Raw genomic sequence first — 26928 nt, 5'->3', positions numbered from 1 at the left:
GCCGCGGCGCGGCGCTCCTGTAGCTACCCCGAGCGCGTCTGAGCAGCGCTCCATGTGAACTGTACGCGTTCTCGGTGCCAGTGATGGGCAAGTACCTCAAAATTATACTTAAAATAAAGTACCAAGTACCTGGCGTCATTAGTACTTCAAGTACAGTACAAAGTACCCAATTCCAAATGTACTTCAAGTAAAGTCAGTCAAGTAATGAAGGAAACAATATAAAAAAAGCATAGAACCCTGCACTCGGAGAACTGAAATGACAATTGACAAAGTCATTGTGCTGCCGGTTGTAGTGTCATAATGTGCGTGTGTCTTTGCATTCCATTCGTTTTACATAATCATAGAAGCGCTGATACTTTTTCAAGATTTGAAGCCTCTCAACAATAAATTTTCTTCAACAATGCTCTTTAACAGCACAAAAATCCTTTTTGGTAAAGTCAGACTGGGACTGATGGAACTACATACCACAAAAGCACTAAAATGACGGCAAGAAGACGAAAACACACAGATAGCGCTATCTGTGTGGTTTCGTTTTTTGTTTTCATTTCAGCTCTTTTTAGGGTGCATTTTTGATACCCTTTTGTGATCTTTTGTCTGGAGTACAAGTTTGGTTACTTGAGTACTTGATGGGAAAGTACTCGGAAAAAGTACTTTAAGTACGGTGCAAAGTACATGATTTAAAATGTACCTAAAGTACTACTTGAGTACTTGGTACTTCAAGTACTCGTCGCGAGACAACTGTGATCATGAGCGTGGTCGGTCTGTGGATTGTCTTTGCCCACCTGAGGGTTCCTTAACGTCCGCCGAAAGACACATGGTAGTGATCGGAGGAATGGAACGGCATCGACATTTATCAGAAGGGACGTACGTTTCCGCAAAAGGGCAGATATTTTTGAAGAAAGCAACGTGCTCCTATATGGACCTCGATTAGTATTATTCTGTTTGTCATACCTGGTCCCCCGGAGATGCACGATCACACACGTGTATTTGGTTTCAAGATCTTGCTCAGACGACTTACTCTCAATAGCAGTCGGCACCCAGCAAACCTGGTACATCCAGCAAATGTCCGTAAGATATCTCGCCTGGGACGTTTGGATATTCACTGGAGTTTGCCACAGATCCACTTTACATCCATGCGATATCCCAGCGACTAGCATTTCTGCCCTGTTTGTAGATCCAGTGGAAGCCCCTGTGGGAAATATCCTCACGGATATTTGGATATATACGGGAGATTACGAATATCGTACATATTTTGCTTTTAAAAATTTTGTGCATGAGATATTTAGTGTTTGTAGAGTGCATAGAGATCACTGTAACTGTGTACCGGCAAATAATATTTATTTTGTGTTTTAACCTCCTTACAATGTTAACTTTTTGGTACCTTGTACTTCACGGGCTATTGTACAGCCTACGTACAGAAACTCAGGAATCCTCCAAGGTAGCATATACAGGGTGTTTCAGTTAAATCCCCGGGCTAAATAATTCGCGAACCGGTGCACCAATCGAATAACTTTCTTTTTTACAAGTACCTGTCCAATACCGCCTACAAGATGCGCACCGCGTGAATGAGCGGGAGGCGCTCATTATTTAAATAAAAATGCAAATGAGTTTCGTAAAAAAGCGTAACTTCTGAAGCAGGGCGCTGTCGGTATTAAAATGGGTACTACCCCTTTTGGGAATTTCAGTGGACACCTTTCAGAGAAAAATCTGCCACCGAAGCGGGTCATTTCTTGCAGTAATTAATTGGTTTCGGCTTACGTATTTTTGTCGCGGTTGGTCGCGGCGAAGCGCAAAAAGACGCTCTTTCACTCCCTTATCCATCAATGAATTACGTCCTTACACCAATGAATTACACCAATGAATTACGTCCTTTTGCGCTTCGCCGCGACCAGCCGCGACAAAAATACGTAAACCGAAACCAATTAATTACTGCAACAAATGACCCGCTTCGGTGGCAGATTTTTCTCTGAAAGGTGTCCACTGAAGGTCCCAAAAGGGGTAGTACCCATTTTAATACCGACAGCGCCCTGCTTTAGAAGTTACGCTTTTTTACGAAACTCATTTGCATTTTTATTTAAATAATGAGCACCTCCCGCTCATTCACGCGGTGCGCATCTTGTAGGCGGTATTGGACAGATACTTGTAAAAAAGAAAGTTATTCGATTGGTGCACCGGTTCACGAATTATTTAGCCCGGGGATTTAACTGAAACACCCTGTATATGTAAGGTCCACCCCGACTATATATTAATACAAACATATGTGCATGTGCAGTATTCTATACGCAATGCTATATATGCAGGAACTCAATGTTGTGGTGACTGCATCGGGTGGTCTGCAGTACACGTATTACAATCGATGGACAAAAACACAGACAACTCACATAGATGACTAGCAATGCAATGAGTCAAATGCAAAATGATGTGCTGCTGAAGGGCGTTTTTCGTATCCATTACATATTTTTAACAAAAAGACCAGGAACTGCTTGGCTACCACTTTTTCCTTTGGCTTATACGACAAGGCTGAACTTTCTGCATGATACCATGCATCTGTGAGGCGACCAATTAAGTATACCTGCAAAATTTAATTAACCTTTCAATTAGGGCTCCTCAAACGAAATTGAGACAGCAGCACCAAAGGTACCCGTGTTTAAAGTCACCGCACTTTTCTAAAATCTCGAAACACAATACTTTGAATCGCCTAGATTTTGCTTACAGTAAAACTCGAGCGGAACAGGACATAAAAGCCACCGTTGGAGGACCACTTGTGATGACACAGTACGTGGTAACAGTAGCTGATTGCGGCCAGCACTGTGCTCTCAACAGCTCCAGAAGTATGATTCCAGGTCCTACCACATTGGCGTTTGAAGTGATGCTGTGTAGTGAGTCACAGCGCATTACCCCTGGACAGTGGCTCTTTGTACTCCATGATTTAGCATACTGGAAGTTTTTCCACCTGAATCTGCATTAATTTAGAGCACGTTTCTTACCCGATTTTTACCCTGCCAATTTATGAGAAATTATTTCTTCAAAACTTCACGCTCTACTCATGACGCTATGTACTACGTCGACACACATTACTATGTGCAGTGTGAAATTTACCTCACAATTTATGCTAATGTACACTAGAGTCGTCGAGCCCTGATATAGGACATTAGCGTGGAAGGACCGTGGATTAGGAAGCAATGCGTGTCCGTCTTCTTTTTCTTCTCCATCAGAGCTCACCAATCGTTTCTTTCACAAGTGCACATGTTGAAGGAATGCGCTTGAAAAGCGTAGGCAACAGAACGGAAGCACACAAGTATTCACACCGACCAGGCGCCCTCGGTATTTTCCACTGCAGCGGCTCGGGTTGTCAACAGCAGCGCCACACGCGGACGTCCGCTTTTTTTGGCTCAGCTGCCGTTGGGGAGTGGGCCGGCGCTCTTCCCACTATGTTACCCTTCTAGAACACTGTAACTGTGGGGTCTCCGACAATGTAGCGCATAATCGGATACGTGGAAGCTCAGTCACGTGTCCTTTTTTTTTTTTTTTTTCGCGAGTATTTAATGCGGCTTTTAAATCACCACGCACTCCTTCTCCATGTACGTCGTCAGCTACACTTCGTTTCAAAACATGATCGGTGTGCAACGGGGAGTGCATTGGAAGTGCGCGTGATATATTTTTGGTCGGAGCTGTAATGTGACCGCGCGTGCCGATGGCCGGCGACTTCAGATTTGTGATTTGGGGGTGAGGTTATCCCGCGACTTTTAACTTGCCTCTGAGGATTAACATAGTTGTTCTAAACCATCATGTTTGCCACTTCTTAGCATGTGCGTTTTTCATTTGAGAACTGAAAGAAAATGCACGAGAGTTGCCCCGGTCCCCAGTAACTTCTGAAAGTCGTCTGCTCACGTCGATGCTCTAGCGCGCGCAAAAGCAGACGATTTCTGTATCCTATCACTGACTTTCCCGCAGATCACAGATCGCGGCATGCTCTGCAATCTTTATCAATTTAATTCGGTTATTTAATAACTCTGGCTTGTTTTGTCGCGTAAATTCGCGGTATTCCATTTTCAACAAAGGGCAATCGAATAGTACACTTTATGACAGGGGCAGGGGGTACGAGATCGTCCCTTTAACTCTGTTGCTCGTCTTTCAAGGAAGTTTCTTCGGAGTGGCACGAAAGCGCTCACACTGAAGCACCCAAAAAGCACAATTTGGTTCTCAAACTTCGTGGTCGGAGACAAAGGCATGAGATTTCTACGGTCTGGCCCTGGTGCTGTTGGCGCTGTGGTCGTTCCTTGGTCGTTCCCTGACTTGGATGGGTAGTCTGCATTGGTCCAGTATACTACTATTGTTACTAGTACTCAGTTCTGTAATTTCTTCCTCCCAGTCCCTTGTGCGTGACGTTTTTGGAGAGCCCATTCTCCTAATCGGTGTTTTGTGGTTGACACTTCTGCTTCGTCGCCGTTTCTTCAGATAGGAATCCGAATGCTTCTTGTATAGAACACCAGTGCGGGGACCCCAGTGCCGTGCACTCAATTACCACGTGACACGTGGACTCAATTTGGCGCGTCCCGCATAGTTGGCATTGTGCATCCGTCGGTTCGAATTTGTTTCTACACTCCCATGTTCGCAACATGCCACTTCTGGCTTCAAATGGTATCTAGGCCGTTTTCTCGGAAATTATCGCAAGTCCTAGCACGTTGGTTATGTCTGTTTTGCTTGATCCGTACACTTCTAACGTGGTTTGTTTTTCATTCGGCGTTTCCATTCTTCCGTCTCTGCTCTTGTAAGTTGTTGTCGTAATTCTTGCTGGGTCTATATGTGTATCACGAACAGTGGACGTGACATTTGTGTATAACAAGAAAAATGTGGAACAGTTGTTTAACGTGTAAGTCTCAATTTTCGTCTCTGCCTGCTAGAGCCCTGCACCATCCGCGGATGGAAGCGGATATCCGCGAATATCCGCAAGATACTTGCGGATTCTGATGAAAATTTAGCACTTTCTGCGGATGGGATGCGGATGGCTCGAGGTCGGATGCGGTTCGGATGCAGATATACCGCGTGCTGTAATTTTTCCATCAGCAATTTATTTGTATTGCGCGACGACAGCGAGCGCATGCTCGGGTTCACCTTTGGCCATGCACGGCCAAGACTGGAGAGGAGGCATTCTGGCGTCTCGAACCACGCGAGCACCGGCGAGGTAGCCTCCCACACGTTCCAGAGGTCTCTCCATATCGCGTTTGTTGAAAGGTTTACCTTTCCTTGTCGTCGTGAGTCCTTCCGTGACAGCATGGAGGCATCCGAAATTATACCAACATGCTTCCGGCGGTCTTTACGCGCCCTTCGAAACGTGCGGATTTTGCGGATCGGATGCGGATGGTGCGTTTTGCTCAGCGGTTCGGATTCGGATGTAAACTATTGTGTATGCTGCGGATGCGGATAGGATGCGGATAACGTGTGCGCGGATGCGGGTCGGATGCGTATGCCAAAAACCTCATTCGTGCAGGGCTCTCCTGCAACCCCTGTTGTAAAACACTTATGTTATACTATAACTTAATTTCCATCCCTGCTGTGATCAAGCATGAGCAAACAATACAAAAACGTAGCTTCCTGCAACAAAACTGTCCAAGGTATATACGGGGTGTCTCAGTTAAATCTCCGGGCTAAATAATTCGCGCGTATTTGTCGGTAGCACCGTATAACACGTAGGTCCATGTGCACCACACGATACTGCCACCAGTCGAGGTATAGAAACAGACATTTCTCCTCTTTTTTTTTTCTTTTTCTAACAAACAAACAAGATTCTAACATGCCCCTAATTTTCTGGCACCTCGCATTTTGAAATCAGTCATATCTGTCAGTGATTTACTAGTCACCTGATTTACTTCTGCAAGATACGATTCGTCTTAATCAGACCCATGCATGCCTTCTGACTCCCTCCCCTTTTATGCAAATCAGGAAACCCTGAAGGTGAAGGCAAATCGCAAAACCGAACTTAGTCGCTTTTTGGAGAAAAACGTGGTCGCTGTGCCCTTGACCGGTTCCGCTTCTGGTGGCCATATTCAGAAGAAAAAAAAATCAATGTTACAAAATGTAAACCCGTTTATTCCGCATACATGGTGTTAAGGAAGATGAAGCTACTGCGCACCTCTCTCGCGCACCTTATGGACAGGCACGTTACGTGCATGAGCTAGCATTCTCGTTTTCGTTTGGAGCAGTAAAGTCTACTTGCTCCTGCTGTCTTTCGTCCTTGCCCTTCCTCAACATTATACACTGGTGCCGAAACCCGGGAAGAGGACATTCCAAGGCCTGCAGGATGACGGAACCGCAGGAACAAGCCACGAAGTCCTTGCTTTTATCCAAGAGGAAATCCCTTCGTCAGCGGTTGACAACCGTGCTCAACGAGGCCGAACGCCTGCTCGAGCCGACCGATGTTCCCGCGGACCATGCTGGCCGTTGCGAGCTACTGACCGAACGTATCAAGACGTTCGCTACTTCTCTGGAAGAAGTTGACAGAAATCAATCTGGAGACCTTGTTCACCGTTGAACAAGCTGATGCCGAATTTGACAAGGTATTGGAATATCAGGACCGCGTAGCCTCGATATCATGCTTATTAAGGAGGAGCCTTGTGCCTCAGCCCAGCTTCCAGACTTCTTCCGTTCCCCCCTCGACGATCGCAGCGACAGTCCAGACCTGTCCTGCTGCGCCACCGCGGGAGGTACTGGTGATACGCGTCGGGATCCATTCTGAGCTCTACTCGTCGTCCTAATTTGCCGAAGCTAGAGCTCATCAAGTTTGACGGCAGTATGGAGAATTGGCAGGAGTTCTGGATCCGCTTTGAGTCCATCGTGCACTCTAATTCATCGTTGTCCAACAATGAAAAGATGTCGTATTTGTCGTCTGTCCTCAAGGGAGAAGCCGACGCTTCCGTTAAAGGGCTTCAACTCACAGGCGACATGTATGACATGGCGGTCAAAATGCTACAGGATCGATTCGGGAATCCAGACTCGCTCATACAGTTCCATCTGAAGCGACTGTTAGCCATTCAGGATGTTCGTTCGTCCCGAAACGTCTCCGAACTTATATGGTTCGGAGACATTGGCAATGGTTTCCACCTTGTAGAAAGAAACATGCTAACAGTATGCAAGACTGCAAACTTACAATCCGTGTTTATACAGCATTCATAATATTTAGTCGACGCAAATGACGCTGAAACAGATACAAAATAACAAGTGCACGTAGATTCGCAACTGTCGTCTCGAATGGGAGGCTGAAACGCGGCATTATGCTGCAAAACAGAACAAAAACAAATGAAAAGAACATAACAAAGAAATAACCTCCGGAGATTTTGCTTAGAAGTTACGGTGTCGGAGTAAAGGGTATACGTTTATAAGTTACAACACGTTGTTTTTGTTTTCTCCGAGATGTAACTTCTATTGCTGTTGTAATGACATGACTTCCGTCGCTTTTAACCTCTAAATATACGTTACAGAGGTGTAACCTATAAGAAATCTCGAGATCTACGTCTATATAGACGTTACATGTTTCTAAAAGTTACAATAAAAGGTACGGGTTTAAGAGTGTAGACGTCTGCATGACACGGCGCGCGCGCATATCCGAAGTTTGGAAGCGTCGGGAACTGGATTGAGTTCGTATTCTTCGCTGTTGTACCCGTTATTACAACATGCTTCCAGTCAACTTGGTCCTCAGCTTTCAGAGGAGACTTCACAGTGATGCCACGGACGCAACTGGAACCGCAGACGATCGTCATGAAAAGGTCCTGGGCAAGCTACTAGACTTCATCAAAATGGAAGCTGAATGCAGGGAACACATCGCAGCGGCAGAAGGGACACAAGATCCTCAACGTCTTACACAGAGTCGAGGTGGCAAACTAGAGCACTTCACGGGCCTAATTTCCAGGCCCGTGCCCCGCCCAGGCCCGGCTGCTACGGCCCGTACCCGGCCCGGGCCCTACGTCTTCTATATATTTCCAGCACGGGCCTGGCCCGAGCCCGACTCCGTCGGGCCGGGCCCAGCCCGTACCCGATTGTTTGCATGCTCAGGCCCGGTCCCAGCCCGCCTCTGCTCTATCTGTTCTCGAGGTTCGGAAGCGTACTTGGATTTTCTAAGGAGCACAGCGCAGCAAGGAAAAGGGCGCAGCTAATTGGTAGAGAGTCAGGAGGTACGCTCGAACACAGCAGCGGCTGTGTTTCTCTGCCGGCAAGCCGCTCTGTGCTTGGTGCTTGCTTGCTTGGGAATGCAGAGCGCAGCGGCGCGTGGGCGTATGTACATTGCGGTTCAAGAGAGACTCATCGCCGCTCTATTGCACGTGCCGGGCTCCGGTGTTAGTTCCTCCTTCTTGAACTCTCACGCGAACGAAATATATGTCAGAACACCTAACCTAACCGACCCTCTTGCCGGACTCTCATAAAAACGAAATATGTCAGAACACTTAACCTCACTGACCCTCGTGCCGGACTCTCACGAGAACGAAATATGTCCCAACGCCTAACCTAACTGACGCTCGTGCAGCACCCCACAGCAATCGTCCCCAAATGTGTGTGAGTGCACGCGTGAAATCCATGCCCATTCACGAAATAAGCATGATCACATGTAAAAAAGTGATAGTTATCAGATGAGAATACCTGATATCCCATACCCAATGGGGAAAAAGTAGTAACGTGAAAATTCAGCTGTCCAGTCTCGTGAAATATGTTCGCGTACATCCCCGGCCATGTCTGGCGTTGTCAAGCCCGTACCCGACCCGCTGGCTGAAGCCCGAGCCCGGCCCAGGCCCGCCTAAAAAACGCCAAGCCCGGGCCCGTGCAGTGCTCTATGGCAAACACACTCTAAATTCACAGGACCGACTGCCCTCCGCCGCAGCACTCGGTGCTGAAGCCAGTAAGCCATCTAAACCAACGAATACCAAGAAAACTGCAGACAACTCTTGCTTCTTTTGTGGGAAGGATCACGACGTCAGGAAGTGCCGTGTAGAGGCTGACCTGGCAGACCTGGAAGAGCGGCTTCGTCGAAGCCGCCGCTGCTTTCGTTGCGCAAAGGGGAATCACACCGCTAGAGTTTGTCGATCCGTCAAGGGCCTGAAGTGCGACCGATGCAGCGGGCGGCATTTGACGGTCCTATGTAGGCAAAGGAGTCAGAAAACTACGGATGGAACCGTCGTAGCAAGCGGTACATGGCAGCACTGTTCTCCATACCCGCAGGTCGTGCTCCTGCAGACGGGTTATGCCATACTTTGCACTACTGATGGCCGACGGAAGCCCATTCGTATTCTCATCGATGGCGGCAGCCAAAGGACATTTATTAAGAAGCCACTGTCGCGAAAAATGCAGCTGCCAATCGTGGGAAGGGAAGATCTCGCAATCAACACTGTCGGAAAAGCCGGGAAGCAGTCCTTGCATAGCAGGGTCAGTGTGACCTGCTTTTACAATCGAGATCAGTGCTCACAAACGCGCTCGACGGCTCCGTTTTTCTTTTTTCTTCGTGTCCTGTCCACAAAAGAGCCGCCACTTCCCACGCACTTGCTCCAGCTTGCTCTCGCGGATACGTAAATGTATTCAACTTCACTGCTCTCAAACAAGGGACGCGTTGCGCGACATTACCGATAGAGAAGCCGTTACGCAGCCCCCTTGGGTCGCTGTTTAGTTGAGGAGAGGTAGGAAGGGAGTTGCCTCAGGACAGAAGCCGCCGATATTTCGAACAGAGACTGTTCTTCTTCTGGGCACCGTCCTCATCATTGGCATGGTATTTAAAGGGTTAGGTGTGACGTGTTTAAAGGTTCATGCGAATTGTGGGTCAACAGCCCGGAGGGAAGAAAGGTTCCCACTCCGGCCGTAAAAACCCGTACGGAACCTTTCTTCCCTCCGGGCTGTTGACCCACAATTCGCATGAACCTTTAAACACGTCACACCTAACCCTTTAAATACCATGCCAATGATGAGGACGGTGCCCAGAAGAAGAACAGTCTCTGTTCGAAATATCGGCGGCTTCTGTCCTGAGGCAACTCCCTTCCTACATCTCTACCGGTTCGCTGGATTTCTACCCATCTTAGTTGAGGAGAGTTTGGGCGGATGAAATTAAAACGAACACTACGGCACATTGGTAGAGAGTGACAACCGGTCACATGTACCTCTAAGTCTATGTGCGCGAACGATAAAACGTTGCAGAGGGATCCTAAGCTAGTGTACCGACATACATTTCTCCGTAACCGTAACTTTCGTAAAGTATCCATGACATGACTTCAGAACACACGACGTCAGTTTCATTCGTCTGTTCGTAGTCCAGACCAGCGACTCCTGAGCGAAAAATATTTATACGGTTTCGATTCCGTACCGGTTCGCACCGAAATAGTCTTTCTTTTTTTTTTTTTTTTTTTCGGTTTGCTCCGACACCCTGAATGGTTGCGAGCCACGCGGGTACGGCCACGCCGCCACGCTACGCCGCCTTCGGAGCAAATACGGGCAAGTGGCGACATCTCGTGGACATTATAAACACTACAAGTTCAGTTTCGCTTTCGCATTTTCCTCGTAGTGGGAGTGACTCTAGTGCGATGGCTGGTGATTTCTCGTACTTTTACTTATTTATTAATATTATCGAGACACACTTACAAACAACGAAGAAAGAGATGAACAAGCACGTGTCTCACATGGCCAAATTAGTTTTGTAATACTTTTTTCCCAAATTTAACGCGTTACCATATTTCACCACTCGAATGTAACGATTTACCGGTAACACATTACTTCGCTTTACTTTGTAACGCTTTACGTTACTCTCCACGACCGGATGCATGTCTTCACAATCTGCCGAATCCCAACACGCCGAATGCATTGAAGGCCGGGGAGCTCCAATATGAACACAAAGCCTAGATGCCTGTTCAGTGCCTCTGTTTTTTGCATGTCGTATATAGTCATTCGAGCCTCAAAAGTTTCCTGTTGCCGTCAATTTAGTTTGTGTTGAGTACAAATTGTGTACATATTACGTATGTAACAAATATTCCAATAACAATAACAACATCGAAAGCTCCTCTAGCTTAGGCTAGGTTAGTGGCTAGGCAAGGTTAGGTTAGGTTGGATTAGGTTAGATCAGGGCTGCCCCCGGAGCAGCCCTGATTCTTCCCGCCGGATCCCGCCCGACAGGGGCGCAGTGCGAAAATTATCGCGGAGGGGGCGTGCTCGGGGACCCAGCCCCCCCCCCCCCCCCCCCCCCCCCCCAAGCCATGAGGGACTTCAGATGCCCCTGGTGCTGTAGCAGTCATCCGAACGACAGGCCGTTTCCATTTCCCAATTCCCCGAATTTTCCTTACTACTGTGGCTTAGCGGCCAAGATCATCGAAACTGGAAAGTGACCCATCTGCCTTTGGTGTTTACGCCTGTTTCTCCTCAAGAAGCTGTCAGCAGAACAGTGAACACCTAGCCCGTGTTGCTTGAATCTGTCCTGTGATGTTGCCAAAGCTTTAACTGGTCTGCAGGCATGGGCAGATCCGGGGGAGGGGGGGGCGCCTGGGCCCCCGGAGCACGGCCCCTCCGCGCACATTTTTGCACAAAAAATGTGCAAGCCTTTGCAATGGCTGTCTTTGTCTCTCTAAACCAATGGATTGAGAATGGAAAACAATAAATAAATAGATAAAATAACCCAGTTAAGGTTGCTGTGATCATAGTTCGGCGCGATCGCGGCAGCCTTGCGAGTGCTTCGTGATCGCACTCATGATCGCGATCATCAGGCTTAGATAAGGCATTGCGATCATGCTTGTGCCGACCTATGACTGTGATTAGCTTTCCAGAAGGAAAAGCAATAAATAAGGTTGCAGATGTACCGTGCATCTGCCCGTGAAATGAAAGTGCAGTAGATCGCCGTGGGACCACTAAATACTGCTACAATAAAACTCAAAGCACTGCCGCTGCGTACCTAAGTTTATTTTCCGATATTCACAAGGCTAAACCAGTCTTAATCCTCACGGAAACAATGTACCTATCTGTACAAGTAATCAGCTTGAATATTGGCTGCTATTTCTGGCTCCCACTTGTCACCGTTATTAAGCAGCTTCTCTTTGTTGTACAGGAGCTCTTCGTGGGTCTCCGTTGAGTATTCAAAATTTGGGCCCTGTAATAAAAGAAAATCGAGTCACACAGCAGTCACGCAGAGCTGAAGGTACCCGTAGTAAGACATGGTAAGACATGCACATTGAAATAAAAAAGTCCTCGCAACGTGTCTGAAGCGGAGCGTTTGGCTTTGGTCGCGTACTAATAGGCCCCACCTGCCCACACATGCAAGCTGCGGTTCTACACATGCGTCACGTCTAGGGCTGCCACCTTTCGTAGTGAAAAATACCGGCCGAGGGAGAGGAGGTGGAATAGAGAGAAAGGAGGAGAGGCTTGTGGAAAATGGAAAGTGGCTGAGGGGTGGACAAGCACACACATAGAGATAAGGAAGCGTATGTTCCTGTGTGTGGCTGTATCATTGATGCTAGAAATAACAATGATAATGGTAATAACAATGAATAACTAAGAAAATGACTGGTGACTGCGGAACTGGGCCTGTGCTCCAGATTTGTTCGAGCTGTAGTGGAATGTTGAAGAGAAAATCCTGTAAAAGCCCCTATGAAAGGTCTTGAGCCACAAATACCGGCAAAAGGCTGCCGGTATCACCTTCCTACCGGCAACCGTCAGAGCGCCCAAATAACTGGCCGTGCCGGTATAATACCGGCCTGGTGGCAACCCTAGCCACGTCAGAAATGGCAAATAGCCCTTGTGTTGTAAAAGCCGTGTGAAATATAGGGTGTGCAGGTTTCAAGCGAGGAGTATGAGTAACCAAGCATGCCTTCGGAAGAACATTCCGAATTACTGGACGCCGAACTACAGTCACCGACCGATTTTTCGAACATGCTCAATTATTCGGACTAATTCGCGGAACGGCCGTGGGTACCATAGAGTTCATGTAGAAGAACATCCAAAATTTCGGACGCCATGCCGCCATGTCACTTGATATTTCGGACTCCGTTTGCCCAAGCAGCGAATTTCTTTCTCTCCTGGGGTGACGGAAAATATTGGTATCGTCCAAAATTCGTACAGAAAGAAATCAACCAACTAAAATATTGAGGCAAAATAGTAGGACGTAATGATTGTCCATTTCCCATTCTTCTAAGTAGAAGAGGTCTGTTGTGGCGCCTTTGCGTCTTCCTTTTTGACCGCGAGTCGCACGATGACGCTGTAAAGCAAGCTTCACCTAAAGCATGCATGTATTAGGTGAAGCTGACTTGCGGACTTGATGACGGCGGTGCCTCTGACAGTGTACTTACAGTGACGAAATGTCGCTTCGGGAAATGAAAGCTGGAAAAAAGGCTGATGTTATCAGGCAGAGCTAGAAGCGCGTTAGGAAAGCATAGACAAATTTTTCCAGCCTACTAACGCTATGTAAAGTTTATTCTGAAGCGAAATTCGTTTTTTCGGACTTCTCGATTATTTCGTGCGATGCCCGCCGAATCTGAAAAATCGGACGCTGACTGTATGTTGGTTCCACGGGGGCGTCTGATGGTGCCAACAGTTTTGTCAAAAAAAATTGGAAAGTATGCACTTTTGGAGTCCAAATTATCGTACAATAATTCCACAATGACCCAACAGTCATCATAATTAGAGCCTGAAGTTTCAGGGTTTTACCCGGTTCTTCCCCGAATTGAAGGTTGCCTCTTTAGGGTGAAACCCGGTTTTTACCAGGCAAATTGCCCTCACTGGGATGTCTGCAGGAATGCACTAACTTACTTGTTTGGCAGAAAAATGCAGTTACATCACCATTTGTACCAAACCGCTACAATTAGTTTGAATAACTGAGCCCAATTTCTCCCCGAATTTAGCGTACTGGAAGTTTTTTCACCCGAATTTGCATGAATTTAGTGCACATGTTTATTTACCCGATTTTTACCTCCCAAATGTAGGAAAAAATATTTCCCGAAAACTTCAGGCTCTAATCGTAATATGACGATTGGCGACTGTACTGCATATAAAATTTTTGCAAGACCAGACTTCTGCTAACCACTGTTTTAGTACTGATACTGAGTGTATTTCAGAAAAAATTGACGTAATCGTTTCGTTGGAATGTACATCTCCACGTGGAACGGCCGTTACAAGTCATCGTACCTCAACGATGGCATCAACAGGACAGGCTTCCTGGCAGAACCCACAGTAGATGCACTTGGTCATGTCAATGTCATATCTGGTTGTCCTCCTGCTTCCGTCCGCTCGTTCTTCTGCTTCTATTGTAATGGCCTGGAAAAACAGAAAACTGCTCTTACTAAAGATGTTTTAAATGTCAAATTTCCGATATTCATCATCTCAAAATAAAGTTGTTGTTGTTCAATGTTAGCAACAACTCAGGTCGAACCTTTTTACCATACGAAATGTACACAATGAGCACATAATGAGCAGCGTGGGGGCGTCGGGTATCCACAGGGCAGATCCTCACGTTACTGTGAGGTCCGGTAAAACTTATCAATGGAAAGCTCTAAATTTTAGAGCTGTATTCCTGTTTTTTTTACAGTCTAAAACAAACAGGAATACCAACAGAACATTCTAAAGTTCACAGGTTTTTCAGACTACATATTTCTTTTTCTTTTCTTTTTTCTATAGGCAAGGCCTTGTTGGAGCCTTGTCTGTTAGGTCACGGACTCAGATGGTGTCGGGGTGCATCAGCTTATGGGGAATAGATAAAGCCTCAAGCACCCAACACTAACAATGCCATGACCTGCGTGATAAGCTGTACGACTGTTAGAACAGGGAAACAACAAATCTTCGTATTAGGCTGCACTGCTAGGCAGCAATTATGACCAATGCAGAGTTCTTGTTATTGCAACCATCTTTACAGAGGCTTTTGAAAGATCAGAACTGGCAACGCCTTTCATCTGGTTTGCAAAGCACTGTTGTAAAGCACTTAGAATTTAGATTCGAGAAAATAAGGTATGACTGTTTTGAGTTTAGAATAATGCCACTGCTCTGAACAAGCCTCTGTTGACACACAAGGCTGTTACAACCATACTGCAAGTACAGTTCTTGTGCTAAGAAACAGTTAACAGGGTGCCTACAAGGCTGTAGCCTTCAAATTCCCTGACATTTCCAGGCTTTCAGTGACGATTTCAAGCAAATTCCCTGACCAAAGCAAAATGGAATTTAGTGCCTGCTGATACAGATCCTTCATAAAGCATATTATTTATTGAGAAATTAGTAAAACTGCCCTACTTTTCTGCCTCTGAGCTTGTCGTATTGGAGAACTGCTACTTGGGGCAATGTTTCTGGGGCGGGGCCACTCAATCACTCATCAGCACTCACGATTCGCTGTGCATCGTGATGGCACTTGTCTGTGATTTTACCCCGACTTAAGCTGCCCTTTTTGCAAATTTCTCACTTTTCGCAATCACATCAAAATTCCCTGATAATTCCATGTTTTCCAGATTGGTAGACACCCTAGTTAATGTGGCACTAATGTGTAAAAATTTCTTTTTGCAGACTTCTCCCTGCCAACACAAAAGGAATGGGATTCATCGGGTTGTGTCATTCGTTATTTATAAGTAGAGCCCGGATTCCTAGGCAAATGCCTATTTTTTTCGTGTGGTTCTAATAGCGCCTTTTCGATGCATGAGCATGAATTGGGTGCCGGGGAACCTCCTGCATAGATTTGATTGTGCCTATAAATACCTATTCTGGAGTTAGTGCCTATTTTGGCATAGATGCCTAAAACTCCGATTAAACACGAAAAAAATGCTTACAAAGTGTTCAAAATTAAGCTTTCACGAGCGCTACGCAAACACAGCGATGACAGGAAACCGGATGATAACTTTACGCTACTTGTGTAAGAAACAGGTGCTGCTAATTATGTAGCACCTGTTTCTTACTCAAGGAACAGTAAAAATAGCACCAGTTTTCTTTTGTTCGCCTATTTATAAAGTGCTAGTGAAAGCTTAATTTTGAACACCCTGTATAATGGCCCTAAAGTGGTGGCAAGACACGTGCTCAAGGCGAAATTGGCATGGGTGACGTCGCACGCCATTTTGACACCATCGATCATTTGATAAGAAGCGAGTATAAAGCTATTGGAATGTAAGTTACAAATCGATTACTGGTACAGAGCGTACTCATTCCTTCTCTTCCATTCCAGCACTGTGATGTCCCGTGAGTTGTTATTAAAAAGTACATAAAAGCACGTTTCGTAACGGTTTTTCTGCCAATCTAGAACACGCTTTGTTATTGCCTGCTTGCATTTAGAAGAGTCCCCGAAGCGTTCATTATTTTCTACTTCTTTTCTTTTTTTTTTTTTGTCAAGAGAGGGCGTGACCTATATAGGTAGGTACAAGTCCCTGCAGTTTGGCAACCTTAGCAAGCTCCCTTCCTTGCAGGCTGTTGGGGCCATAGGTACACGAGCGAAGGTGACATGTGACAACGCGTTCAGTGTGAGCAGAATTGATCCCCCGTACTTGATCCCTCATAGTACTACTGCGACCCTCGAAGCCGAAAAAGCCTGCGAAGCCTAAAAAGTTCGAGGACTAAAAAATTTTATCGTCACCCTAATGCTTCCAATTGCTCAATTATCGCCTGTATATGCTGCACGAGACAAGTCCCTCACAGAAGTATCGTGGAACCGGTGACAATGGCTAAAAGTCTTGTCTTTTGACCATACATAGTAGGATCAATATGTTTTGCATTTCGTGCAGCAAAAAATTATGAAAACAGTTATAACCACCATTTACAGTATTGTTCCTGCAGATAAAACTGGTTTATTCACTTTCTTTTTGCACTTTCAGTGCTACAGATGAAAAAAACGTAACCATTTATAGTGCCTATAGTGCCATTTTTAGTGCCAAAATCGGGATTTTTCGCGCCTTTTGTAGGTGCCTAAAACGAGTTTTTTTTTTTGCCTAAAAATCCAGGCTCTATTTATAAGCCAAAGAAAAAAAAAAACTTTTTCCCTCATCCGGTCCTTCTGAAAATGCTGAGCAGGCTCTCATTGGCGGGGCCTCAGACGATTTGTCCAATCGTCACGGGAGATCGTTCGAGGGGACCAATCTGTGGCCTTTCCACAACGTCATGCTTCTTGAGGAAGAGAGGGAAAGTGCAAATCATGGTTTCTTTCGCTCATGAATCGTGAACGGCGAAACCGATGAATTCAATTTCTGTCATGAATAAGTTTTTGTACTTTAGTGCCCCTTTAAAGGAGCATTAGAGTGGTATCCAACATGGCCTAAAACTAGCTGTTACTTTGTAAAACAGTGTATTCCCACAAAATATTTCTGCCCAAAGTTTTTTTGTTTTGTTCTGTTTTTTTCGCTACAGCGCAATCTCATTTACAAAACTGCTGCCACGGCAAGAGCTTCGAGAGCTCAAACTGCAGACCAGACCCCCTCTAGCGTGACGTTCGTGAGAGACTGAGCCCCCTGATTAATCTCGGAAGCGGTGGCAGACGGTCCAGACTGAGCGATGTCGCTGAAGGATGGTGGCAAACGTGACCTCGATCATGTGATCGCGGATCCAAAGAGGAGCGTCCATCCCACACACGTAGGGTTGCCACCTTTCGTAGTGAAAGATACCGGCCGAGGGAGAGGAGATATAGGAGAGGAGAGGTGTAATAGAGGGAAAGGAAGAAATGCTCGTAGGCATGCAGAAGTGGGTGAGGGGTGGACGAGCACACACAGAGAGAGAAAGAGCAAGGCTGCTCGCTCCAGATAATACTTCGAGCCTGAAGTTTTCGGGAAATAGTTTTTTCCCAATTCGGGGAAATCAACATGTGCTCTAAATTCATGCGAATTCGGGTGGAAAAACTCCCAGTATGCTAAATTCATGGAGAAATCGGGCTCTATTACTCACGCGAACTGTACTGGTTTGGTACAAATGGTGATGTAACTGCATTTACTGCCAAACAAGTAAGTTGGTGCACTTCTACGGATTCTTTCCAGTGAGGGCAATTTGCCGGGTAAAAATCGGGTTTCACCCTAAAGAGGGAACCTTCAATTTGGGGTGCAACTTCGGGGAAGAAACGGGTTAAACCCTAAAACTTCAGGCTCTAATAATACTATGCTCCTGTGTGTGGCTGGAACACTGATGCTAGAAACAGGCATGAACGCTACAGTGGATCGTATTGGAGCAACCCAATTCGACTGCCACTTACATCGAAAAACTCATCGACGCAGACAAACCATTCTGTGCAGGCGGAGATCTCGTGAAGGCTGCATACAGCCTAAGTTCTAGCTGGCCCCGACACAACCACCAACAGCTTCGCACAACCACTTATCTTGACCCCTCCGAACACAAGACTTAAAGAATAACAACAATAATAATAACAATTAATAACTATGAAAACGACTGGTGACTGCGGGGTTGGGTCTGTGCTCCAGAATTATTCAAGCTGTAGTGGAATGTTGAAGGGAAAGCTCCGCAAAAGCCCCCATGAAAGGTCTCAAGCCACACATACCGCCAAAGGCTACCGGTATCACCTTCCTACCGGCAAGCAAATAGCCGTCCTGGAGGTAATAACCCTACACGCTTCAAAGACCCGGAGCTCGTCATGTGTCACGCAGGAGCGTTGGGGAGGGAGGTGGGGGGCTGCTGTAGGTGCCACGACTTTGTTACGGTTGCACTGATTGTGCGAAAGCAGTTTTCGAGCACCCAACATTCCATACTGGCCAAAAACAGAAACAACACTGTCTGCCTCTAGACTGTTCCTTTCAGCCAACAGAAGCCTTCTCTTTCTTGTGAGTATGTCCCTTTGATTAGTTCAGAGCTGGTAAACATACCTGTGCAGGGCAGATGGCTTCACACAGCTTGCACGCGATGCAGCGCTCTTCACCAGAAGGGTAACGGCGGAGGGCGTGCTCGCCTCGAAACCTGGGGCTCAAGGGTCCCTTTTCAAATGGGTAATTGATGGTGGCCGGCTCCTTGAAAATTTGTCCCGTTGTAACAGCCAGACCTGCACAAGCGGCACAATACCGTTTAGAGCTGCGAGACAGGGACAATGCGTAAATGAACGCCAACGAACAGACGTGTGAACACTGGAGGGGCCTGCACTGCCATCTCAGTAAAAGCCAATAGCCATGTATTACCCACAGCAGCATGCAGGAATCCGATACAGGCGCCCATGGAATACTGCCTCCGGTACAGACAGCCAGATTTTTTTCTTTTTTCTTCTGAGCAGCAGATCTCTATTCTGGTGAATTACTCCCAAAATTGCCATACTTTTCAGCGTGCCATTTTTGGGATTATTAGCAATCAAGCCACAAATTTTATCATCAAAATTTTTGCAACATTTACTGCCCATGCGTAGTTGCGCATTTCTAGGTATTTCTATTATAATGTACAAATGTTTGCTTCTTTGCGTGCATATTATTTACCGATGCGCGTGATTAAGAGGGGATACGAGTGAGGCGGCATCTCCGATTCACGATTTTTTCGCTCGTAGATGGCGCCACACGAACATACGGGTTTCAGCCTGGAGGAAGCTGTAACCTTTACCCTTAGTATAAATAACTCACTCCTCCGCAGGATTGTGTAGTCCCAAAAACATGTGTGACCTCCTTGACTATTGAGACACAGGGATCTCACGTCATGTTTGGGTTGCCAAGGTCAACTCAGCTACAAAGAAAGAAGGAGGTCCCGACGAAAGCCAATTCTTCCCTTTTGTCCCTTTGTGGACTGCATCTGGTGACTTCTTGATGTTTTGCTATCTTAGCTTGTCTGACTTTCTGGACGCAGCGCGGAGTCCAAATGTTATATTTCGTTGGCCCTCGCTTATTTATATTCACCTGCTGATTTTTCTTTGGCGCCGAGTTCTGACACTAGAACATTTTGCGGACGCATTTTGTATTTAACTGACTATTCTGATTTAGTGTATTTACCTTGCGTCTGTGTGCAAGTGAATCTAAATTTATTTGTCGCTACAAACATTAACCGAATAAGTCCTCCGGAACCTAGACAAGATAAGCCGTGCAGCAGACCTTTGCATTTTGTCTTCTTTATTTATTTATTTTTTTTCTCGGACAGCGTGGATGTGCAGAGATCCAAAACTGCAGATGCATACTCTAAATGAGGGGAACTAATGTTTTGATTGTAGATGGGTAGAAATCCAGCGAACCGGTAGAGATGTAGGAAGGGAGTTGCCTCAGGACAGCAGCCGCCAATATTTCGAACAGAGACTGCTGAAGAAGAACAGTCTCTGAAGAACAGTCTCAGAAGAACAGTCTCAGAAGAACAGTCTCTGTTCGAAATATCGGCGGCTTCTGTCCTGAGGCAACTCCCTTCCTAATGTTTTGATTGATTGATTTGTAAAAGAAAAAAATGGAGATGTTAGTCCCGAGCCACTCGGAACTAATTATTTATATGCTGTTAATTTAATATGTTTTGTTGTACCATGGCGAAATTTCCTTCTTATAGTTTCCACAGACAAGCGGCTTTCGCACACATATGGATATCTGATTTCAGAACTTTCCCTTTAAATTTGCCGCCAGCAATGAGAAGGGTGCCCAGAAGAAGCACAGACTGTCGGCTGCTCCCAACGTCAGGCCACATTCTTCAATATGTGTAATTCGTCGGATTGTACCCACTTTTCTGTTCAGCTGTGTTGTTCGTAAATGACAAAGGTCTTAAAATAACCAGTGGCCTCCCCTCTTCGGCTGAACAGAGCAAACAAATAAATAAAAAAGCAGAGGACACTGATTGCCTGCACCGTATGCTCGAATCAAAACTTACGGAAAAATAGGTGCGTACGACCCACTCCACGGAGCTTTGAACTCCTTTCAAAACAAACGCCTTTCCAACAAACGGCGTCGATCAAACGGCATTCGACCAAACGATTTTCGATGAAATGGGCGGACACCCAGTTTTAGTTTATTTACTTTGCGCCTATGTGCAGGTGAACCTAAATTTGGTCCTTACAACATACATGTATCCTTCGAAACCTAGACAAGATATCAGAAGGTCGAAACTTAAAAGGCCGAAAAATTAAAACATCGAACGATCAGAAGGCTGAAAATTCAGAAAACCGAACTATCAGCAGGCCGGAAAGCCAGAAAACCGAATTACCGTAAGGTCGAAAAGTAAGGAAGCCAAGATACGGAAATTGTTATTCCAACTGCGATAAAAAATGAGCTCTACAAAGTAAGTAGGATAGAATTGCTGATAATTAATACAGGGAATAAATCGTTTCACCGAACTTCCCTTTAGATAACGTACTTTCAATCACTTAGGCAGAAAACAAAAAGTAAAAGTAGAGATGACTGTGTTATTGCAAGTGTTTATTGTACACGACGACAATCACGTTCGGGCTGCCAAATATATAGAGCGACACCATCTCCTCTAAAATTCATTGAGTGGGTAGTACAAGTCATTCACTGGCAATCACCCACCAGGCACTTTCTTTTTGTAAACATGTCCCCAAGAGTCTAGGCAGCTAAGACGCTCAGACTTGCAAATGCAGGTTGCAGTACATCAGTGCAAATAGTGTTCCGTGAATTTTGGGAGCAAGCCTTTTTTTTTTTTTTTTTTTCAGAACTTGCCATTTTTTGAGTCAATATACCCAATAAGCACCCTTCTTTTGGGTGTAATATGTGATACCCCTGTTACACCCATCATTGGACCCCAAGCCCGAGAACTCGGAAGACTGAACTATCGAAAGCCAGAGGCCACCAAGAAAGGAAAAATATATATTCGAAAAGTTACATCTGCTACATCAGGTATATCCACAACGCTGCGCTCAGGACAGGTATTGGGAATTAATGTGCTAAATGCTTTTTATGCATTTAAAATAACTTTGTATGACCTTGTCCAGCGCATGCCACTTTTTGGCAGCATCCCTCGTGTAGTGGGGTTGATCTTACAGCTGTGGATAGAGAAAGAGCTTCTTTTGAAAAAGTACTGTTAAAAAGTGAATTTCTACGTGGAGTCTTTTTCAACGTTTTATTCATAAATTATTTATTTCGCAGACATCCTCTTGGAATTCCTTATTTTTCGGCCTTTCCATAATCCAGTCTTTGACTGTTTGATATTACCTCATTAAAAAAAAGAAAGAAAACTGTCTTCCAATTTCAACACATCGGGAGAGCGAATGATAACACCACTCGGTCTCACTGTGCCTCACCTCCCCTAACCCTACCATTCTTTTTACGTGCATGCGTTGCGAGGCGAATATTGCGTGGCTGTGTAGCAAAGCTTTCCTGGTCTATGCCGCCTATTCTCCCTATTCTCACTCAAGGCCTTCCCATTATTTTGCGACGACCTACTCAACGTGGATCTCTTCAGACAGGTTTCACGACCTCAATTTCGCGCTCCCGCTGCCGGGGAAACCCCTTCTGGGATAGGGTGCCAGAACAGTGACTGCATTCCGCGGAACAATATGAAGTTCTCTTCTGACCAGCAATGTGGCGCTACTGTACGATGGCAAGACGGGGCAGTTCACGGAGCCGTACATACCTTAAGTTTTTTCAATATTGTGAACAACTGGAGGCATGGACAGACATGACATGGACACGTAAATATTCAAGAAAGAATTCCGCTAAATGCTACTGATTACATTTCAGATATGTGCTACAGTAAACGAGCTACGAACTTCCAAAAGCGAGAGACCGAACTTATAAATGTTTTGCAGCTTTCGTAAGGTTTTTAAAAACTTCTGCAAAAAAAAATTGCAAATGTCTCCAATGCGATTTTTTTTAAATTCTAAAATCTATCGAACAAGGCCATTTTGGTCCAAATCGGTTCAGTATTAGCTGCAAAAGATCGCATTGTTTCGCCCATAGAGAATACATGGGGCCGCCGGAGGTCGTATCCCCTCTTAAGGTTCCCTGCTCCCCGAGAGTTTATCGTGTTCCACACTCCATCTGTACTTACCAGGCTCCTCTCAAAAAGACACTTCTGCTACAATCAGAGAGTCCACCAAATTGTCACCTTTAAATTCCCTCACCTTTCAAGGTTTTCACTGACCATTTCACGTGAATTCCCTGGCCAAAACAAAAGGAAACTTGGTTTTCAGGGTGCTACATTTTGCTACAGATCTCTCATAAAAAAGATAATTTATTGAATATTAATTAGGCTGCCCTATTCTTGTCCTGTTCTTGTCGTACTGTTGAACTGCTACTCGCAGCACCGTTGCTGCAACGTAGCCGCTCGCCAATTGGCATTCGTGATTCATAGTGAAAAAATTTTTTTAAAAAATGAAAGAAAAGTCACAGCATTTGTCTCTGATTTTCCCTGACTTCTGCTACTTCTTGGCAATTTACCAGACAACTCCCTGACTTTTCCACCAGCATCAAAATTCCCTCAAAATTCCCGGTTTTCGAGGTTAGGAGATGCTCTGACCCTGATTTGGTGCCCACTGGCACTCAAGCTGCTAGCCAATGACGCTTTTCTAAGCTTCTTTTTCAAAGAAGCCTTTTTCTATTGCAACAGCGCAATGAAAAGAGAACTGCAGGCTTAAATTACCTCTCATGATCTCAGTAAGGAGTACTTTCTGTGCAGCACGGTCTGTCATGTCCTTGAATGTCATGCTGGGATCTGAAGGATTCATCTCCTTATAGCAGAAAGTTGCTGAAGAAGTGGACAATGGCCTTGACAATTTCCATAGTGGCCTGGGTGCTGGAAACGTTTAACATACAACAAAATTTGTCAAGCTAACTGCACTATTGTGTATCATTGCTTGCAACAGTATATACAGGGTAAATGTTTTTATTCGTTACAGAATTTTTGTTTAAAAAAACTAGCAGTGCAAAATAGATGCCGTTTTTTCAGTTGAGTTCTACGGCCAGGCTGACATCCCTTGAAGGAAGTATGGAACTACAAGATGACTAATTACCTAAAATTCATTAATTAATTCTTTAATTAGGAGATTATGGACAAAAGTGGGAGACCACTTTTTGGGGGATAGATATCTTCATGCACGTGTGTGTTTCAGGCATTTTTAAACGAGGAATGGCTTTCAACTAGGACGGTCTCTCATTCTGGTCTCCCTCTTTTGTCCCAAACCCCCTCATTAAAGAGTTAATTAATGAATTTTGGGTAATCAGTCATCTTGTAGTCGCATACTTCCTTCGAAGCGGGATGTCAGCTTGACTGTAGAACTCAACTGCAACAGCGGCATCTATCTTGCTCCGCTAGCTTTTTAAATAAAAATTATGCGACGAATAAAAATGAAAACCCTTTTATGTGACGCTGGAGCCAATCTGAATAAATGCACACACACACAAAAGAAGAAACAAAACACTTCGCTGTACAGTAACATAGCTGAAGCACACGTCAACCATGCGAGCCGCACAAAATGTAATGAATCCTGCCCTATACATAGAGCCTGAAGTTTTCGGGAAATATTTTTTTCTAAATTCGGGGGGTAAAAAATTGGGTAAATAAACGTGTGCACTAAATTCGTGCGAATTCGGGTGAAAAAACTTCCATTACGCTAAAATCGGGGAGAAATTGGGCTCAGTCATTCACACTAACTGTAGCGGTTTGGTACAAACGGTGATGTAACTGCATTTTTCTGCCAAACAAGTAAGTTGGTGCATTCCTACAGACATCCCAGAGAGGGCAATTTGCCTGGTAAAAATCGGGTTTCACCCTAAAGAGGCAACCTTCAATTCGGGGTGCAAGTTCGGGGAAGAATCGGGTAAAACCCTAAATCTTTAGGCTCTACCTATACCACCAATGGCATATTAGGGTTTAAATTAGCACAGTGCTGGATGAAAGTTTACGGAACACGCTTGGGAGCATGTTTCGTAAAACTTTTGTCCAGCACTGAACAACCATGTATGCACCACGACCTACTAGATTATAGCAACCATGTCATATGGACCCCTTCCCAGCACCTCGTGTGGAAGCTAGCGGTGGCGCTACTTATCGGCCCGGTTATTGCTTACTGAATTTTTACAATACTTTGTACTTCAGCTTACCTTAGTATTTTTGTACAAGCAGTGGACGTCCCACGAGACATGTTTCTTTCTAAAGGTGATTATCATCATCATTCTACACGTTTTCATAGGAGCCGTTGCTGTCGTCTGCTACGGTACTCGTATGTCCGCTTCTGCACGTTTGAAATTCAAATTTCCATTATCCAATCATGACGGAGATCTCGCGGGCCGATGAGTAGCGCCCCTAGCGGATCGTGTGGACGGTCTCCCCATAGGGGTTTGCGATTATGAAATGGTCGCTATAATCAAGTGGGTCGTGGTATGTACACCACCATTTTTTCATGGTTGGCTCGGGAGGATGCACTGAAGAGCCACAGATCAGGTCAGTGGGTAGAGATCACATAGCAATCACCGTATCATAGTGTGTTGCACATGTTGACACTGGTCGGAGAGATTTCTTTTTTAAATTCACCCACCCTTCCCCTCTGTAGTTCATTGCCATTGGTTGCAACACGTGTTGTCCACAGAGTGCTCAGCAGACATCTATGCCAGTAGACTGCCACCAGAACAAGTGAGAAAAATGCTAGAGATCTCTTTTTTGGGAGGAGTTGTGTAGCATTTCCTGCTATATCGCAAGATCGGAATATGGAAACTGCCAACCAAGCCAGACAGTGTCAGTACTCACAGCCATACTTCTTGATTGCCCGTAAAGTATGCTAACCACTACACCACTCTGGCATGATTCCCTGACGACTTTCCAGGGGGTCTCTTTCGGATGGACAGGGCACATATACTCACCCTGTTCACACTCACTCAGATATGTTTTTTTTTCAAAAGCATATGCGTACATACAGATAATGAGGCAGGCAACATCTGGTGAACATCATCATCATTTCGTGTGGTTCGATGGCAACCATACAACGTACCATTGCTGTCGTCTGCTACAGAGTAGCAGACGACAGCCACAGCAGTAGCTGTGTAAGAGCTCCCGCCTGTTCAAATTTCAACTGTCCAAGTGATGTCACAGCATGTCGTCTAGCACCCTTGCAGATCATGCGGATGGGACTCTGCCTTTGCTGATAATGCCATGAACGACATAATTTGGTAGGCCACGACCAAGTCTGGTGCATCACATACAAATGCAACATAAATCCTGCAACCAAGGCCTCCAATATCTAAGAACATTGTGAGACTGAAATAAGGCTGTTGTTCAGTAAGTCCCGAATGAGGTCGTTTCTTTCACGGGACAACATGGTCCTTTACTGCCAAGTACTTCCTCTGCTCTGCCCTGACTAAACTGCCCAGCAACGTTTGAGGGCCGCACAGGATCTCGGTGAACAGACAACCTCGATGTGACACTGTTCTGCACTCCTGTAGTTTTTTCTGAGACTTCAAGGCTTCAAGATTCGAAAGCTGTCTCTGCCACCACACCTTTTTTGTTTTGTTTCTCGACAGCCACTGGGTAAATCAGCTCCAACAGTTTCGTCTTAAAAATGAGGAAGTATCTTGCACACAAAATAACGACATCACACAGCTATGCGCGCCAACAAAATCAAATGCAGCGACATAAAAACATGACCTTTCATGTGGCAGTGGAACCGAAAATCTGACCGCACCAGATGCACCCGAAGAAACTCATTCATAAATATTAGCGGTTGTGTTAACTAAACTCTGTTGCATTCGTTCGTGTATAATTTCTATTCGCGTCAGAGCACGAGCCTAAGGAGTAGCTTGCATGTATGTATGTGTAAGGTCGCACAAATGAAATATAACTCCGGAGAAGGTCGACTCCGAAACATCGCATATCATACAATTTAAACACAGCGGATGGCGCTGACTACAAAGTGAATTGATGAAGAGTTTAGAAGCACTAGATTGAGAAATTTGAGCAATGCTAGCCGCACATATGACTGTTGTTCAACGAACCGTACAAAAGGTAATTTACCTGAGGAAACAAATCGCATACAAACACCCGCCATCTTGCAAAGAAACTACTCTCGACACCAACGCATGCAGCGGCTGCGGGCATGCGGCACTGCGGCACTACCTCGCACACACCAAA

At 45.5% G+C, this 26928-nt stretch overlaps 1 protein-coding gene across 1 annotated transcript; it reads right to left on the bottom strand.

Moving 5' to 3' along the window:
• Nucleotides 1-11895: 11895 nt before the first annotated feature.
• On the bottom strand, nucleotides 11896-26920 carry LOC135370193 (NADH-ubiquinone oxidoreductase subunit 8-like). The gene is made up of 5 exons (XM_064603899.1): nucleotides 26812-26920; nucleotides 23449-23601; nucleotides 18774-18946; nucleotides 14134-14262; nucleotides 11896-12103 (listed from the first exon to the last, which is right to left on the bottom strand). The coding sequence occupies exons 1-5, from the start codon at nucleotides 26843-26845 to the stop codon at nucleotides 11972-11974; spliced, it is 621 nt and encodes a 206-aa protein (XP_064459969.1). The 5' UTR covers nucleotides 26846-26920; the 3' UTR covers nucleotides 11896-11971.
• Nucleotides 26921-26928: the final 8 nt, after the last annotated feature.

The sequence above is a fragment of the Ornithodoros turicata genome, chromosome 10, assembly GCF_037126465.1.
Source record: "Ornithodoros turicata isolate Travis chromosome 10, ASM3712646v1, whole genome shotgun sequence".
Lineage (NCBI taxonomy): Eukaryota > Metazoa > Arthropoda > Arachnida > Ixodida > Argasidae > Ornithodoros > Ornithodoros turicata.
This window is presented reverse-complemented; position numbering and strand designations above follow the sequence as displayed.